The sequence below is a fragment of the Aspergillus chevalieri genome, chromosome 1 (genome assembly GCF_016861735.1).
Source record: "Aspergillus chevalieri M1 DNA, chromosome 1, nearly complete sequence".
In the NCBI taxonomy this organism is placed as follows: domain Eukaryota; kingdom Fungi; phylum Ascomycota; class Eurotiomycetes; order Eurotiales; family Aspergillaceae; genus Aspergillus; species Aspergillus chevalieri.
This window is the reverse complement of record NC_057362.1, coordinates 4,755,078-4,769,847: the sequence shown is the minus strand read 5'-3', so window position 1 is coordinate 4,769,847 and position 14,770 is coordinate 4,755,078. Positions and strand designations below refer to the sequence as shown.

General features: G+C 51.1%; 6 protein-coding genes across 6 annotated transcripts; 2 read left to right on the top strand and 4 right to left on the bottom strand.

The window, feature by feature from the left end:
- Positions 1–575: 575 nt before the first annotated feature.
- NPR2 (nitrogen permease regulating protein NPR2) lies at positions 576–2,406 on the top strand (the record flags this gene model as incomplete). Its single annotated transcript, XM_043276232.1, has 4 exons — positions 576–618; positions 671–1,099; positions 1,154–1,290; positions 1,336–2,406. 4 exons carry the CDS (start codon positions 576–578, stop codon positions 2,404–2,406), a joined length of 1,680 nt encoding a protein of 559 aa, XP_043132760.1.
- A 239-nt stretch (positions 2,407–2,645) lies between these two features.
- On the bottom strand, positions 2,646–4,818 carry NGG1 (histone acetyltransferase NGG1; the record flags this gene model as incomplete). The annotated part of the gene is made up of 3 exons (XM_043276230.1): positions 2,646–3,617; positions 3,668–4,137; positions 4,278–4,818. 3 exons carry the CDS (start codon positions 4,816–4,818, stop codon positions 2,646–2,648), a joined length of 1,983 nt encoding a protein of 660 aa, XP_043132759.1.
- A 1,082-nt stretch (positions 4,819–5,900) lies between these two features.
- On the top strand, positions 5,901–7,559 carry ACHE_11638A (E3 ubiquitin-protein ligase RNF103; the record flags this gene model as incomplete). The annotated part of the gene is made up of 4 exons (XM_043276229.1): positions 5,901–5,904; positions 6,036–6,109; positions 6,192–6,744; positions 6,838–7,559. 4 exons carry the CDS (start codon positions 5,901–5,903, stop codon positions 7,557–7,559), a joined length of 1,353 nt encoding a protein of 450 aa, XP_043132758.1.
- Positions 7,560–7,833: 274 nt separating this feature from the next.
- Positions 7,834–8,721, bottom strand: ACHE_11637S (uncharacterized protein; the record flags this gene model as incomplete). The annotated part of the gene is made up of 2 exons (XM_043276228.1): positions 7,834–8,281; positions 8,336–8,721. 2 exons carry the CDS (start codon positions 8,719–8,721, stop codon positions 7,834–7,836), a joined length of 834 nt encoding a protein of 277 aa, XP_043132757.1.
- Positions 8,722–8,849: 128 nt separating this feature from the next.
- On the bottom strand, positions 8,850–10,254 carry ACHE_11636S (zinc-dependent alcohol dehydrogenase family protein; the record flags this gene model as incomplete). Its single annotated transcript, XM_043276227.1, has 7 exons — positions 8,850–9,043; positions 9,097–9,409; positions 9,476–9,621; positions 9,679–9,879; positions 9,938–10,022; positions 10,086–10,155; positions 10,217–10,254. The coding sequence occupies 7 exons, from the start codon at positions 10,252–10,254 to the stop codon at positions 8,850–8,852; spliced, it is 1,047 nt and encodes a 348-aa protein (XP_043132756.1).
- A 597-nt stretch (positions 10,255–10,851) lies between these two features.
- On the bottom strand, positions 10,852–14,478 carry HUL4 (HECT-type E3 ubiquitin-protein ligase; the record flags this gene model as incomplete). Its single annotated transcript, XM_043276226.1, has 3 exons — positions 10,852–11,783; positions 11,840–13,873; positions 13,932–14,478. 3 exons carry the CDS (start codon positions 14,476–14,478, stop codon positions 10,852–10,854), a joined length of 3,513 nt encoding a protein of 1,170 aa, XP_043132755.1.
- Positions 14,479–14,770: the final 292 nt, after the last annotated feature.

Sequence of the window (14,770 nt, the reverse complement as noted above, 5' to 3'; positions counted from 1 at the left end):
TCAACAGGCAGCGCCTGTTCTCCAGCCGTCATTTGATATGGCGGCGCTTTTCTTTCTTTCCTTTACTTCACAATCTCTTAGTATGAGATCTATTCCGGCGTTCCTCTGCATTTTACCAAATCCGATTTCTGGCTGTGTGGCTCTTTGCGTTCCTTGAGCATATTGCTGTCCTTTAAATACCCCTTCTTTCTCAATTCTTCGTTTGGTTTGGCCGTCTCGTTTTATCTTCAGATCTATTGTCAAATATAGCTATGGCTCAAACTTTTAACAACGCATAGAATGCTGTTGAGAGTTCTAATTAATTCCTTTTGCTAGTTATCTGCATAATTTCTAATTGCTAGCTTATCTCCGTTCTGATTCTCCGCCTGGGAGCTCCCCGCATATCTGCCGCAACCCCTACCAACTTCTTCACGTTACAGAGCCTCGCGCAATGACCATTACAAATACCATAATAAAGTGACAGTTGGTCCTGCTAGACTTACAACAATGATATTCACGTTGAATTCATTCCATAGCTTGCCATAGCTTATGCTGGAATCCAACTCAGATAACAGACCTTGAGCTTGTCCCGCACCATGATCAAAGCCATCTTCTACAGCAAATTCGATACCCAGGAGGGCAAGTCAACATTGTCAATTCTCGCAGTTGCAATCCTCATTAACACCAACAGGGCCCAAGGTCGTCCACCAAGTCCCCGATGGCGCCATCGTCCCCTCCGCGAACGCGCCCTCGCAACCCCTCTTTCTGACCTTCTCCGATATCTCCTTCTTCGTGATCCCACGCCAGGAACTCTGCGGAAACTTGATCCAGGTCTGCACGAACGGCCACCGCATCTTGGGCTATCCTATCTGCATCAAGTCGCAGCGATATGACCGCAATGAATTCATCTTCAACTTCTGTGTGGTGCTCGCGGAGGAGGAGGATTTCAGTACGTACAAGAGCGTGGTGCAGAAATTAGCAGATTTGATGCGGGAATTGGAGGAGCAGAGTGGATTTTTGTCAAGGGATCATTCGAAGAATGGAGAAGGAAAGGTTTATAGCTTGTGTGAGACTTTGATGGAGGATTTGAATAATTATTGCGAGAGTATGATTCCGATTGGTATGTGCACCGGCTTCCTTAGGCTGGCTGTTGGTTGCTAATGATGCGATGCAGACGATTTGAATACGCTGAATATCAAATTGTTCCCGGTTTATCCTGCTCCTCCGTCGGTTAAGGCGTGGCAGGTCCCCCTGTTTACCGTGCGGTATCAAGCGTTCATGGACGAGAATTGGGATCTTACCATGCAGCGCGTATGTACACTGCACTCTTATCAACGAATGAAGCTAACATCTCAGGTCGTTCCTTATATCAACGGTGTGAACAGCGTCCGCATCATCTCCATTCTTGCCGACACAGACTTCTCCCTCACCTGTCGCGCAATCAAACACTTACTCTACTACGGCTGCCTCCTACTCCTCGACATCTTCACCTTCTCCGCCATATACGCCCCGACGGCACAGTTCAGCTCCAGTATCGGCTCCGAGGAAAATATGCAGCGCGAATGTGCACGCTACGTGAACACCCTCTTCGCACCACAATTAGCACCCTCCCCAACAACACCAGGCCAAGCACCCGCAGCCCCCTGGTCCAGCGCTCGCAGCGACATCACCGGGCGACCAAGCAGCTCAGACACCACAGCCAGTGCAACAGGAACCGTCGTCACCGGCGGCGGCGGTGGAGGACCATTCCTCGACCCCGACGAAGTCTGGCCACCCATGGGCGACGATGCCCAACCGCCCAGCGATCCCAACGATCCATCCACTACCACAGAGAGCGCAATAGACAGATCACAACAGCACCAGGTCGTCGACGGCGTCGCTATCGTCGAGCTCTACGCAAGCCTGAAACAAGGCCAGAGCGTTAAACAATGGTACGCCCAGCACAGCCGGCAACTAGCATACATCGATATACGGCGCTTCATCACCTTTGGAATTATCAAGGGTTTCTTGTACCGCGTCCACAAATACGCGTATGCAACTGGATTCCCGAAGCATTCGCATCATCACAATCATCACCACCACCACCATCTCCCCAGCACCGGCACCAACAGCGGCTTCTCCTCACGAGGCCCAGGAACAGGCGCGAATACACCCAGTATATACGCTACGAGTGCAGGCGATAGCGAACCCCTCATTGGCCGACGAAGCGATGAGTACCAATACGGAACTTCTGCGCAGGGGAATCGGAGTTTCACATACGAAGAGGGTGAAGAAGAGGAGGATTTCATCGATGATAAGAGTTTATCAAGGTATTTGGATGGGATGCATTGTTTTGATCAGATTTGTACGGAGCTGGAGGTTGGTGAGAAGGTGTTGATGGCGAGGTTGAAGAGGTATCCCGGGGAGGTGTTGATTATACATCGGTAACTTGTTATTGGCATTGGGTTATGTAGATACTGAGATACCCTGATTCTTTCGAATGGATGGTTTGTATTGGTTGAGGTATAGAACAGCATAAAGTATAGTAATTTGAAAAGACCACCAACGCCGTCGCCAACCCATTCCGGCGTGTATACTCCGTTTATCATATCCATCGTCAAAGTTAAAGGCAAAAAATGCTGTACACGAGAAAGAGAATATACAAAGAGATGCAAAGAAATAACGAGTTACTCCTGCTCCTCATCCCACCCCTCAGCCTCCGCCTTCTCAAACTCCGCCATAACCCCCGGCTCAAAAACAGTCTCCCCAGCACCGGGAACACTCGTCTTACAATCCTGGAAAACAGGCCCAATGCAATCCTCCCACCGCTTTCTCCGATCCATAAGCGTCCGCGCTGCATCACCGATGGCAGGGCGCGCAGCGCCGATGTGCGCGCCACCGGCACCAGGCCGGTTTTTAGCCTGTGAGCCCTTTTTGCTCTTGCCGAGTGTGCGGCTGCGCTTCAGGTATGCTTGCTGGACCTGGGTGTCGAGGTCGTCGTGGATGGTGGTGTATTCTTGGTGGGCCATGCGTTCGCGGGCGATGTCGAGGATGCGGGCTTTGCGGGCGTTATTGATTATGATTTGTTTCTTGAGTTCACCTTGGAGGAGGCGGAGGCGTTGGGCTATGTCGTCGTCGTAGTGGGCGTCGTAGTCGGGGTTGTCGTCGGGCCCGATGAAGCCGACATGGCGTAGTTCTGCTTTGAGGCGTTCGTCGAGTTGGGCGTGGTCTAGTTTCGCTGCCGGGACTTTAAAGCCCGTTGGTGATGCGTCGGGGAAAGAGGTTGCTGAAGGTAGGGGTTTGTTCTCGGATTGTTCAGGGGCTAGGTTATCGAGGTCCATTGAATCGCCGCCGTTTAGCGCGCCATTGGTGGAGGGTTCCCCATTGACACCATTCGTGAGATTTTCGTCGGCCGGAGCGCGGTGCTCATATCGTAGAAGCGAATAGAGACGGCTGACCATTGGGCCAACCGATACCTGATCAGTTTCCGCAGTCTCATCTGTAACCTGGTCGATGCTGCCGCGGCCTTGGTTCAGTGGGAGACGGTCACTATCGCCGTTAGCCCTGTCGATGTTCATTGATCCGTCCTCTTCAGCCCAGATATCCTTATACTGTTTCTTTCCACGTGGGGGCATGATAAAAGGAGTTACACGATCGCCCTGTTTGGTTGTTAGCTTCAAATCTGCGCAAGAGCGGGAGATTTACTGACCTTCTCCTTGAGCCAAGCAATGTCCTCTTCCATTAATGGGCGCACAAAAGGTTCGATATACGCCTGGAAAGTGTTCGCGCTAACTTGGTTGGCCGGCTTAGCATTGCTAAAATCTTTGTCTGGCGGAGTGCCGGCCATCAGATGGCTTAAATCACTCCGAGGGAAAACAGCAACCGAGTATATCTCCTTCTTCGCATCGTCCGACATCTCAGGCGTTACCTCACGGATATGGTATATGGTCGGATCGTCGAATTTGATCGGATTCGGACCGAAGACCTGGACCTGGGGGACTGTCGGTGCTGGTTCGCGCTGATGTGAGTCTGCGCTGTGCTCAGAGCCAGGCGAGCCGGCTCCCGCGAGAGCTTCCGCGGTGGTCGTCGCAGCGTGTTCAGGGGACGTTCTTGAAGCAGGGGAAAGAGGGGAGCCCTCTGAAGCCGCATTCTTGGATCTCTTCGAGGCCGGAGAGGCCGCTGTAGAAAATTAGCATTCTGTATACACCATAGAGACAAATTCGCAACCGAGTGAATGCTTATCGATAGAACTCGAGGTAAAGATGATAGGCAGTGGATAGCAGAAGGGACATATTGAAAACATAGCAAGGTAAACTCACCACCCTCAATCTTGGTCTCAGCACCATCCTGACGAGCGACCTCATGCGCACCATGATTTAATGGACGTTCTTCCTTTGCGCTGCCTCCACGCTCCTTTCGCTTCTTCAATTTCCCACTTTTTATCGGTAAATCCTCATCGTCATCCACCTCGCGCTTCATCCTCGTACGTTCTCCGGAATCGCGATCCATTGGTTCGGGTTCTTCCGGCACATCCTTTCGTTTCTGAGACAGTTCTCGGATACCAGCATTGCAAACGTCTCCGCGTGTATCGGCCATTTGTGCGAGATTTTTGAGTTCTTCCACCAAGGATTCTAGCGACTTGGAGTCGGGGATGGGGCCGACTCCACCCATCCGCTCGAGGATCTCCGCATATTGCGACGACGGTATGAGTAGTTTGGAGAGGTCGCTGTCGACGTAGTAGGTAGGTGTAGGAGCCGACGCGGTTGGACCAGCGCTAAAACTGGAGCTTGGGGTCGTGTTGCGACTTCGCGAGGGGCGTGTTTCGCGACCTTTGCCTTTGCCTTTAGTCGCGGGCGCCATTGGGAAGGTCGATCACAGATGGAAGGAAAAAGGGACGAGAAGATATAGTATCCGCCGGGGGGGAGGTGCGATTTGAGAAGACGGGTGGGGTCGAGAAACAAATAGCTTAACGAAGGGTGTTATGTCGTGGAATGGTCGAGATCACAGGCACATGTTGTAGAGACAGGGAGCGAAGGCAATGTAGCCCTTATTCAGGAAGGAGTGAGCGAGAATGTAAAAAAAAAAAAATCAAAGCTACACCATCAGCTCAGGTACAGGTTACAGCTGTGTACAATATGGTTTTGATCAGAGAGTGTATGCGACTCGAGGTCGAAGCCAAACTTGGCCCAAAGAGGAAGAGAGAAGTTGGTGATAATTGCACGTGACATCACGTGATATAGATGAATCTGGAGAACCTGCATCATTGCCTTGTTTGTTTCAGTACAAACCAGGGAATTTGACAGTGAAGAATAATAGCTGATATAGAAGCTGACCTCGTGTAAATGGTGTGGTGTTACTACGTTGAGCTCCTCTAGCCCGCTGAAGAACCCCATACTAACCTCTGTAGGCCTACGTAGTATATGCAGCGCGAATCTGATACGTACAGGGCCGCCGCAGGCTCTGCAGTATATCATATCATACTATATCATATACAGGGGCATATAATGTCCTTCTTGCAATGTTCGACCGGATTCAGCCGCGGTATGCTGAAAACGTCAGTCCTTCGACTCCCTCTGCGAACGGCGCCCTCCTTCCGGATACAACCATGCATTGTGTGATCCCCTTGCGGTGCGAACAAGGGCTTCGTGCCAGCTTGATTCCCCTATCCGTGTGACATCCGGAGACGGATGCGTCCTGTCTGCAAGGCATTCTCTTTCTTTCTCTTCTTCTTTCTTCGACGGTTCTTCCTTTTCAAGGTGTTGCATTCCTCCCGAACTTCTAGGTATGGAAACAGTGGTCATGCTGGGTTTCAGCTTATCGCCGTTGGAGATTGATGCGGCATGGCTTGCTAGCTAGAGTCTTTAATACTCTGGTTCTCTCGTTACTCCTGCGAATGCAGGCAAATTTGTGCGTTTCGCTGCCTCGTTTTGGTTTCGATCATTATGTGTATGGAACCCTTCCCTGAAGCCATGGTTTGCCTGTCATTCCATCCCTTCGTCTGCTAAGAGATAATCATAATATCCATCTCTGATCCTTTATCGATACATCATTATCGCAGAGACTGACAATGGGTATAGCTGCCGATTCCCTCACCACGGCGGCCACGCTCTTTGCGGGCCCTGGGACGACAAATACAACACCATCCACCAATGTACGTGAGTTTATTTAACTTATTTTACTTTGATATCTGTGATGAAAGAAGACTAATATGGTGAATAAAACTCTCACTACAGAGTAGCCTGGATTTTCGTCTCGTGCTGAATGGCAACGTCCAGACGCTCTCCACGCATAACGCTCCGGAAAATGACCCGATCCAGGGATTACTCTTCGTCCCCAGCCTCAACCCCCATGATCCGTGTAACGATATAGCTGCGCCATTTGTCCCTCCCAATGTCACGCGGAAAGAAGACGTCTCGCCGTTTGGAAATCATTCCATCGCCTTGGCGCCATGGATATCCGTCGAATGCTCCCACTCGTTCCTAAAAGCTTCACGGCACGATGAACCCGATGCGTTGATATTCTTCCTGCCTACCCAAGACAATAAAGAGAAACCCCCTTCGCCAGATGATCCGACATGGGTTCTGGGCGACGGCGACGAATGGAAAAATCGAAATGAATATCCGGTATATGCGATTCCAGGACCGGATGGGGCGACGCTGATGCAGAGACTATCCTGGTATTCGGAGGATACGACTTTAACCTCTCCGCACGAAAATGACAGTAGTGCTGTTGCACCGCATCGGCACTATCATGAGGATGTGCGACTCTTTACGTTCATTGACCTGGGTAAGTCGTACCCGCCACGTTCTGAGTGATACACAAAACGGCAAGGGAAGTATAGGCAGCTGATATCTTGTCTAACCATGATTCTCTTTCTAGCCAAAAATGGTAAAAAGATGCCCAGTCTGTGGGGATTTGTCCTCGCTATCCTCGGCACTATATTAGTCCTCAGCATGCTCTTGCTGGTCTGCTATCAGATCGTGCAGAAAAGACGTCGACGACGTCTGCGACGAAGAATCGAAGCTGGCGATGCAGATCTTGAATCCCTTGGTCTTAACCAGATGAAAGTTCCACAAGAGATTGTGGACCAGCTCCCGAAATATACCTTTCCTGATGTCAACGCGCCGCCAGAGGCACTACTACCCAACAACACGCACTCGCACCACACGAAGTTCTTTTCCGACTGCCATGGATCAATAACTACCATTGAAGAAGAACCAGAAGACAGAGATGAGATTGACGCAGATCACGAACCTCATATCCAACGACCACAACCTGCCACCACCACTACTACCACCACCGCCAACACAACCACTACAACAGTAAACCAGCCAATATCAACTACACTTTCCGTAGACCGACTCAGCTACTCCCAAACCACATGCGCCATTTGCTTAGATGACTACGAGCCTGGACTGTCGATTGTACGAGAGATGCCGTGCGGGCATATCTTCGATGCACATTGCATCGATACGTTCCTGACGCAGAATAGCAGTCTATGTCCATTATGCAAGAAGAGTGTGCTGCCGTCGGGGACGCATCCTATACCCGTGACGAATATCATGGTTCAACGGGATTATATGCAGCGGAGGACGCGGTAATTTGTCATTCTGGTCTATCTGTAATTGTTCTTGATTGTGTTATGATACCCCTTAGCAATGTCATGTATCTTGTTGTATACATACAAGTTGCTCTTTCATGTAATGACTCGAAGCCGATGGTCAACATGCGAGTCGGCGTGACTTCGTAGTCAACAGAGTAACCTTGCTCTGTATAAGACCTATCCCGGCCGTTCTGTCTGACCTTGCCTGGGCCAGACTAAACCAGATAACGTCGGCTCAACACCCTCCCGAACCAATCTCCCTTGAAAGACAATCAAGCAAACTTATCATGCTTGCCCCTCACCCTAACATCCAACACCTCTTCATGGAAATTCCCCTCCCTCCTCGCCCTCCTCAACCTCTTCACCTCCGAATCCTCCAACCTCCTCCCCACAATCCCCTCTAACTCCTTCCGACTAATTTTCTCCATTGCCTTACTCTCCTTGTTCGCCTTAATGCGCGGTTTAAAGCGCGCCTGCATCCGGATGCGGATCGTTGTTTCGAAGGAGAGCGTGGTCGTGTCGCCGCGGATGTCGACACCGCCACCTTTATGTCCGGAGTCGCTTTCGCTAATCGAGAGGAAGGACTCTCTATCACCGCCGTGCGTTTGTAGTGCGAATGTACCGGGGAGGTCAGGAGAGGGGATGACGAGGAAGGATTCGCGGTGGGAGATGGCGGAGGATGTTGCGCTGGGAATGCCGTGGTTGTCGCAGCTTAGGTATCTGCTACCGTCAGTCTCCTATTTCCTATGTATATCGAGAAAAAAAAATACGAACCTTCCATGATGCCCCTTGAAGCTAAACCCCTCCGTCCCTGCGACTCTCGTCGCAACCCAGACCTGTCGCACATCATGCGGTTCCGCCGTCGCCGGATCGCCCTCGATCAAATTCTCCAATTCACTGGCGAAAACTTTTCCATTCGCATCGCTGGCGATACATGTAGGCTTCTCAGATGGTAATACTAGGACAATCGGACCGGCGAGGTCAGAGGGCGTGTCTGCTGAAACCCAGCTTTGGTCTTCTGTGTCTTCTTCCGCATCTTCGGGGCCTTGTTCAGAGTCCCTTGCGATCTTGGGCGGTTTGGGGGTGGAGGTGGAGGAGTCGTCGGTGCGGTGCTTGCGCTTTTTGGGCTTATCGCCTTTGAAGGTTAGTGGTTTGACCATTTTCTTTAATTGGCGTTGGTGGATGTGCTGTGTAGGTGAAGTGGTGACGGAGATGGGAAACGGTGATATCAGCGGAGATCTGTATTACTGCTATGGAATGCCTCAATCTCAACCCTCGACTAACTAGACTAATCAAAAACAATTGCAGCCTTAATGGCACTCTTTTTCCTCATCGCCTCCAAGCACTGCTCCCACTCCTCAATCTTGAAGACCTTATTCACAATCCCCTTCACCTTGACCTTGCCCGAATCCAAGTAATCAATCGCCGCCGGGAACTTGTTCATCTCCGAGAAGCTACCCACGATCGTGATTTCATCGCCAACTTTCCTCATCAGCACACTCAATCGTGAAAAAAGGAGTGAAAGGGAAACATACAAATCTTACTAGGCTTCCAAGCAACCCTCTCATTCTCCTTATAAACCCCGTACACAACCAATTTCCCACCACGCCGCACATAGTTAATCGCATCTTCAAGGACCCTAACACTCCCCGTCGCCTCGACAACAATGTCAAATCCATACGGATTATCAGCTTTTAACTGCTCGAATTGCGCGCTGGGGTTCTCGCGCGAGAGAGCGATGTACTCGTCTCCGGCCCCGAGTGACTTGGCCAGGTCCATTTTGAGACCTTCGGGGGCTGCGACGACCACGCGGCAGCCGCCGTTTAGGCGGAGGAGTTGGGCGAGGATCTTTTCGTCTCAGTGACTCTTCCAGTTATAGAGGAGAGAGGAGGGGAGATGGAAAAAGGGACGTACGAGACCAGTCGGTCCAGCCCCAAACAAGAGCACCGACGAGCCCATCTTCGGCGCAATCTTATCCAACCCATGCGCCGCGCACGAAGCAGGTTCCAGCAACGTCGCATCGACATCAGATAGATTCTTGATCTTGAAAACTCGCGCAGCTGCCAATTCCCCCTGTCAACCTTCCATCTGACAACACCGAGGAAGTAAGGACATACCAGGAAAAGCACAATACTCCGCAAATCCCCCATCTACATTAACCCCATGCGCCTGGAACTTCTCACAAAACAATTCCTCCCCGCGGCGACAATAAAAGCATACGCCGCATAGCTCAGAGTTATCAGCGACAACCCTGTCTCCGATTTCGAAGCCCGTGACATTGGGGCCGAGGGCCGCGACCTCGCCGACTGTTTCGTGGCCTGCTCACATTCGTTAACATCGTTCCCTTAAGAGAGAAGAGTCTAGAGGGAAGGGTACCGGGGATTACGGGGAACTTGGCGATGAATTCGCCCTCGTGGATGTGCAGGTCTGTGCCGCAGACGCCGCAGGCTTTGACCTTGATCTGTGCGGGCATACTGTTAGCCCTATCGCTGTTACATGTCCTGCATGAGTATAAGGAACGCACCAATACATCATTCTCCCGAAGCGTAGGGAGGGGAGCTTCGACGATACTATGCACTTCTGGCTTCTCGTATCTGTGGTCGTCAATCACATCTATACCAACCAACCATTAACTACACAAGACAGACAACGTACTTGAGAGCCTTCATAGTAAGAGGAAGACCCGTCGCCATACTTGCGAGCCAATTGATCCTGTTACTAAAAGATGATTTGCCAGAAGAAAGATGAAGATCGATTTCTATTCAATATTCAAGGATAGACAATATATACTCTACCCGGGGAATACAAAGCCTATAAATAACCATAATAGCCCCAGTCAAGATGGCAACAGCTGAACCTTTTCCTTGCGTCGATACCAAGATAAGACTGTGTACTGTGTACTGTGTACATGGTGGTGTACTCTGTACCGTGTGCCTGTACTCCGTCCGCGGCGCTCTATACTCCGGAGCCCCTATAACAACAAACATGACAGACGGGATGATAACCTCATCTGATTGATTGATCCCCGCCCTAGAAAGTCTTGGAATTGGACCGAATGGCATGATGTGTTTATTCTGGAGATTGCAATGTCGCAATTACTAGATGCAATCTACATACATACAAGTAGTCTTCCCACTCGGAATGCCGATCCTCGTCATTCCGTCCGAGTTGTGTGCATTAGGGCCGGCCCGAGAAGACAAAAACCACGCAAACCGGGACGCCGTATCATACAATTCCATACTTTGAATAAGAATGAAATTCCCTCATTGCTATAATCGGCTAGTGATACATCACTTCAACCCAAATCCCTCACTGTAAATCACCGCTTCCCACAGCATCCGCTCCAGCTTTTCCCGCGTGGGATATCGGTACAATCCCAACATATTGAAACATGTCCGTGCCACCGGATATCGCGGCGAGTCTTCTCCCAGGCACGCCAGTCGGATGCTCAGACTAGTCGCTCCCATCGCCGGAATTCGGTCACTACCTGTGATGAATGATAGGAGTTTCCGTTGCGCGGAGGGTTGCGTGTGCTCGAAGAATTCCCAAAACCACTGCACCACCGGCTCTGATTCCGGTTGTTTTGTTGGCCAGTTATCGTAGGTTGCCACAGCCCGGAGTGAGGTTACATCCAGCGGTTCTTCTGATCCGCGCACCAAGAGCTCGATCTCCTCGGGACGGAAGAGGGAAAGCGCATTGCCCCCGCAGACTGTAAAGAATCCTCGCCGGAAAGGCTGGAACTGTCGGGTCACAGTGGTGTCCAAAAGATATTGCACGTAGAGGTCTACAAACTCCCGTCGGTTCGCATTGGTCACCGGCCGCTTTTCACCTCCAGGGCAGAGAGGAACCTCGACTGTTTCCCCATAGCGGTCAACTTGCGCGACAAAGTCGTGGCAAAACGTCTCGGCCACATCACCTTCGAAATCCAACAAAGAGCGAAGGCCCCTCGCTAGAGCTGGCCGATATTCCCCCAGATCATCTAGCGTACACTTATAGCTGGACCGCGATGGCGTCGAAGTCGGAGGTGCGTTTGTTCCGCTCGGCTGCGGCGCGCCTGCCAAAAGCCTTTTGAAAGCGAATGGTGGGAGAGGAACGTCCAAGATAGTCGAGTTGTAGATGGCCAGCCCTAGCAAGACACCGACCAGGAAGAATTGCTCGGATGATTCGAAGCAATACGGGTTAAAGTAGCAATACTTGGAGTCCTCATCATAAATGAAGAGCCCTATCACCGCATTAGTGGCCACATATCCTAAGGTTAAAGATCGAACAAAGACGTACCATGGTTAGGGTCAAACACCTCCCGGACCAAGAGTAAAAACCATTCCTTACGAAGGCCTCCAGCATCAACACCTTCCTCACCAATGAACTCGATCCGCAGCCCCTTCTTAACCTCCTGTTGGGCAGACCATACGACTTCACTGACGCTCCGAAGGCTGTCTTCGACCAGGCAATCCCGACGTACCTTCAGTACTAGAAACTGGCTGACGGCCTTTCGGCTCAGAATGCTATTAAAGAAGGCTTCGCGCGCTTTTACCTCCATCTGTCGACGTGCATCATACTCCATGATATGGATCTTGGCCCAGATACTGAGGAAGAACGGATACTGGCAGAACGAGAACTTGGACATCTTGGTCTCCCAAGCCTCGAAGTCCGCCACTAAATCAGAGTAGTCCAACAACGTATTGTAGAACGAACTGATGGGAATGATATGGCCACGACGACTGGGTTGGTTTTTGCTCGCACTATCAAAGTCTTGATTTTCAGGCCTTCGATGCGTATGATTCGCTGTGAACAGTAACGACATAATTCGTGCTGCCACGCGAATCTGCCAATCATCCCCATACACCATTGGTTGGTCTTTCTTGTCATTTCCTGACTTGTTCTGGTTTCTTCCATTGATGGCAGCGTGTAGTTCCGCTGGCGTATTTCCATTGGGACTGGAGAAGCTGGGGATCAAACTGTTGCTATCGTCCTTCACAGACTCGCTGCGCTTACGTCCGTGTTGCCGGGTCAAGCGGTAAGTGACAAAACTGCCTATGAGCTCGACAAGTTTCTCGAACTGCCCCACCGAAAAACGTGAGAACCACGAGACCAGGTAATGATGACAATCATTAGGTAGGTTAGCCATCAAACCTAATATCCGCTTTACGATACCTGAATGCTGACCAGGGCCCCGGCTCCGATGCCTTGACGGATCTTTATGGGAAGATTGCTTCGTATCAGGAGGCCCCAGCCTTTGAGGATCTTTGCTGCCAGATGGTCTCCGTTCATCCCTATATGAACTGGAGGTCGGTCCTGACGAGGATGGGTGCAACAGAGGATTTGCCAAAAGAATGAGCAAAACCCGGGTATCTTCAGCCTTTTTCAATGGCCGCCGGGGTCGTTTGAGAAGATTCTCTGTGGCCTTGAGTAGGGTCCTTTGCAGATGGTACCGTGCTTCTGAAACTTCCCGTTCGACAAAGGCCAGATCCATGGATTCCCATCTCTTCTTCCTTACAGCATCGCCCTCGTCTGTTTCCGTCGGTTGCATAGCTGACCATTGCTCCACCCATGACGTTCCGGCCGTCATGATCAAGTGGTACCATTGTGAAACTTCCGCCCAATTGATTCGAGGGGTCCTGGAGCTAACCAGTCGATATGAACCGGAAGACTTGTCTTTGGAAGGTGGGCCGGGGCCATTAGCTCGAGCGCTGTCATGCATCCACCAAGACGAATTCTCTGCCAGGTCTCCAAGGAGGAGCGTCTTCGCATCAGGCTCAAACACCGCCTGAGTTTGGTGAGGGTTTGGTACTGTGCTTAATTCGGAAATCGGCTTGGCGAGGCTGCTTTCACCAGCTGGACGAGAAGGTGGTGGTGGCAGCTGTGGTGGTAATGTGATAAAGGATGCGTTTAGGCAGTCGCAGCCTTTGAACGAGGTAATGATGTAATCCTCGAGCGGCTTAAAAATCGACGGACGACTCGTGTGATCTTTGGCCTCTCGCGAGCGATCTGTTTTCGATGCACTTTGCACATCTGAGTTGGAACGAGCTCGTGGTTGAGAATCCCCATGGCTAGAGAATGGAGACAGATAAGAGGTTGGATAGCTAGATCCCTGCATCCCATCATTGGGTTTTGCCGGCACATTACTAGTGAGTCCCCTGGGACGAGATAGACCAGGATCTCGATTCGGTGACTGCCGTCTATCGCACAAAGGTCTGCCATTCAGATTTCCAATCGGAGGTGCCCTCGTCTCAGGCTCCAGAATCCGCCGAAGGTAACTCGAAACGCAATTATCGATGATGCCTTTCGTTCGATCGAGGGATAAGGGAAGTGCTAAATGGAGAAACAAATCAGCCTACCAACTGAGATGTGAGACGAGAACGTAGTATACCTTTCCTAAGAACAGCCGGATTCCCATCCTTGCCATGACCAGCATCGCCCGACTCCTTGTACGGTTCAAGATCATTCACCATCAAACACTCCGTGCACCGAAACGTCTTAAGACTATTCGGCCACCGCACTGTCGTACTACATGTCATGCACTTTCCCGTTACCAATTCCTCCCCACCAGGCGGCGGACGAGGCAGCGGTTTCCGGGGACTCGAAGAAAGCGGAGCCGGCGTGAAGGTAACCTCATCATCATCATCGGAATCCAAAAAATCCTTTTTCGAGATCGATTGGTTGCGCCGTTTGGTTATCCCCGAGAAGGGGTTATGGTTGAAGGGATGACTTATCGAGCGGGAATGGCCTCGTTGATGCGGCGGGGAAGCAAGCGGGCTTGTGCCATGGCTAGTGTTTGCGGCAGGCGACGGTAGGATGGGGATATCTTGGGGTATCGCACGCGGTGCACTCGTGGCAGGATTCGTGGTAGAGGAAGTCGATGAGGAGGGGAGACGGTTGGAGGGGGTGGAGATATTACGCGCAAACGACGACGGCATCGGGGCGCATTTGATCGTATCTGCTCAGACGAAGGTATGTCTATCAAGTCCTCGCACGATGGGATAGTATATACAGCGGATTAGTCGTATACTGTGATGAAAAGTCGTGAAGAAAGGAAGTGGGTGTCCGGAATTCTGCAGGTTATAAGGCAGACAAGTTGTAGATCAGGTGGGCGATAACCGGTTCCTGCCGGAGGAATGACCGTAAGACGAGAGATCGTATAGCCTCGCGAAAAGAATTGGCAGACAGTGAGAGAACAGTAAACGGGAAGCACACATGGAGAGAGTAGGA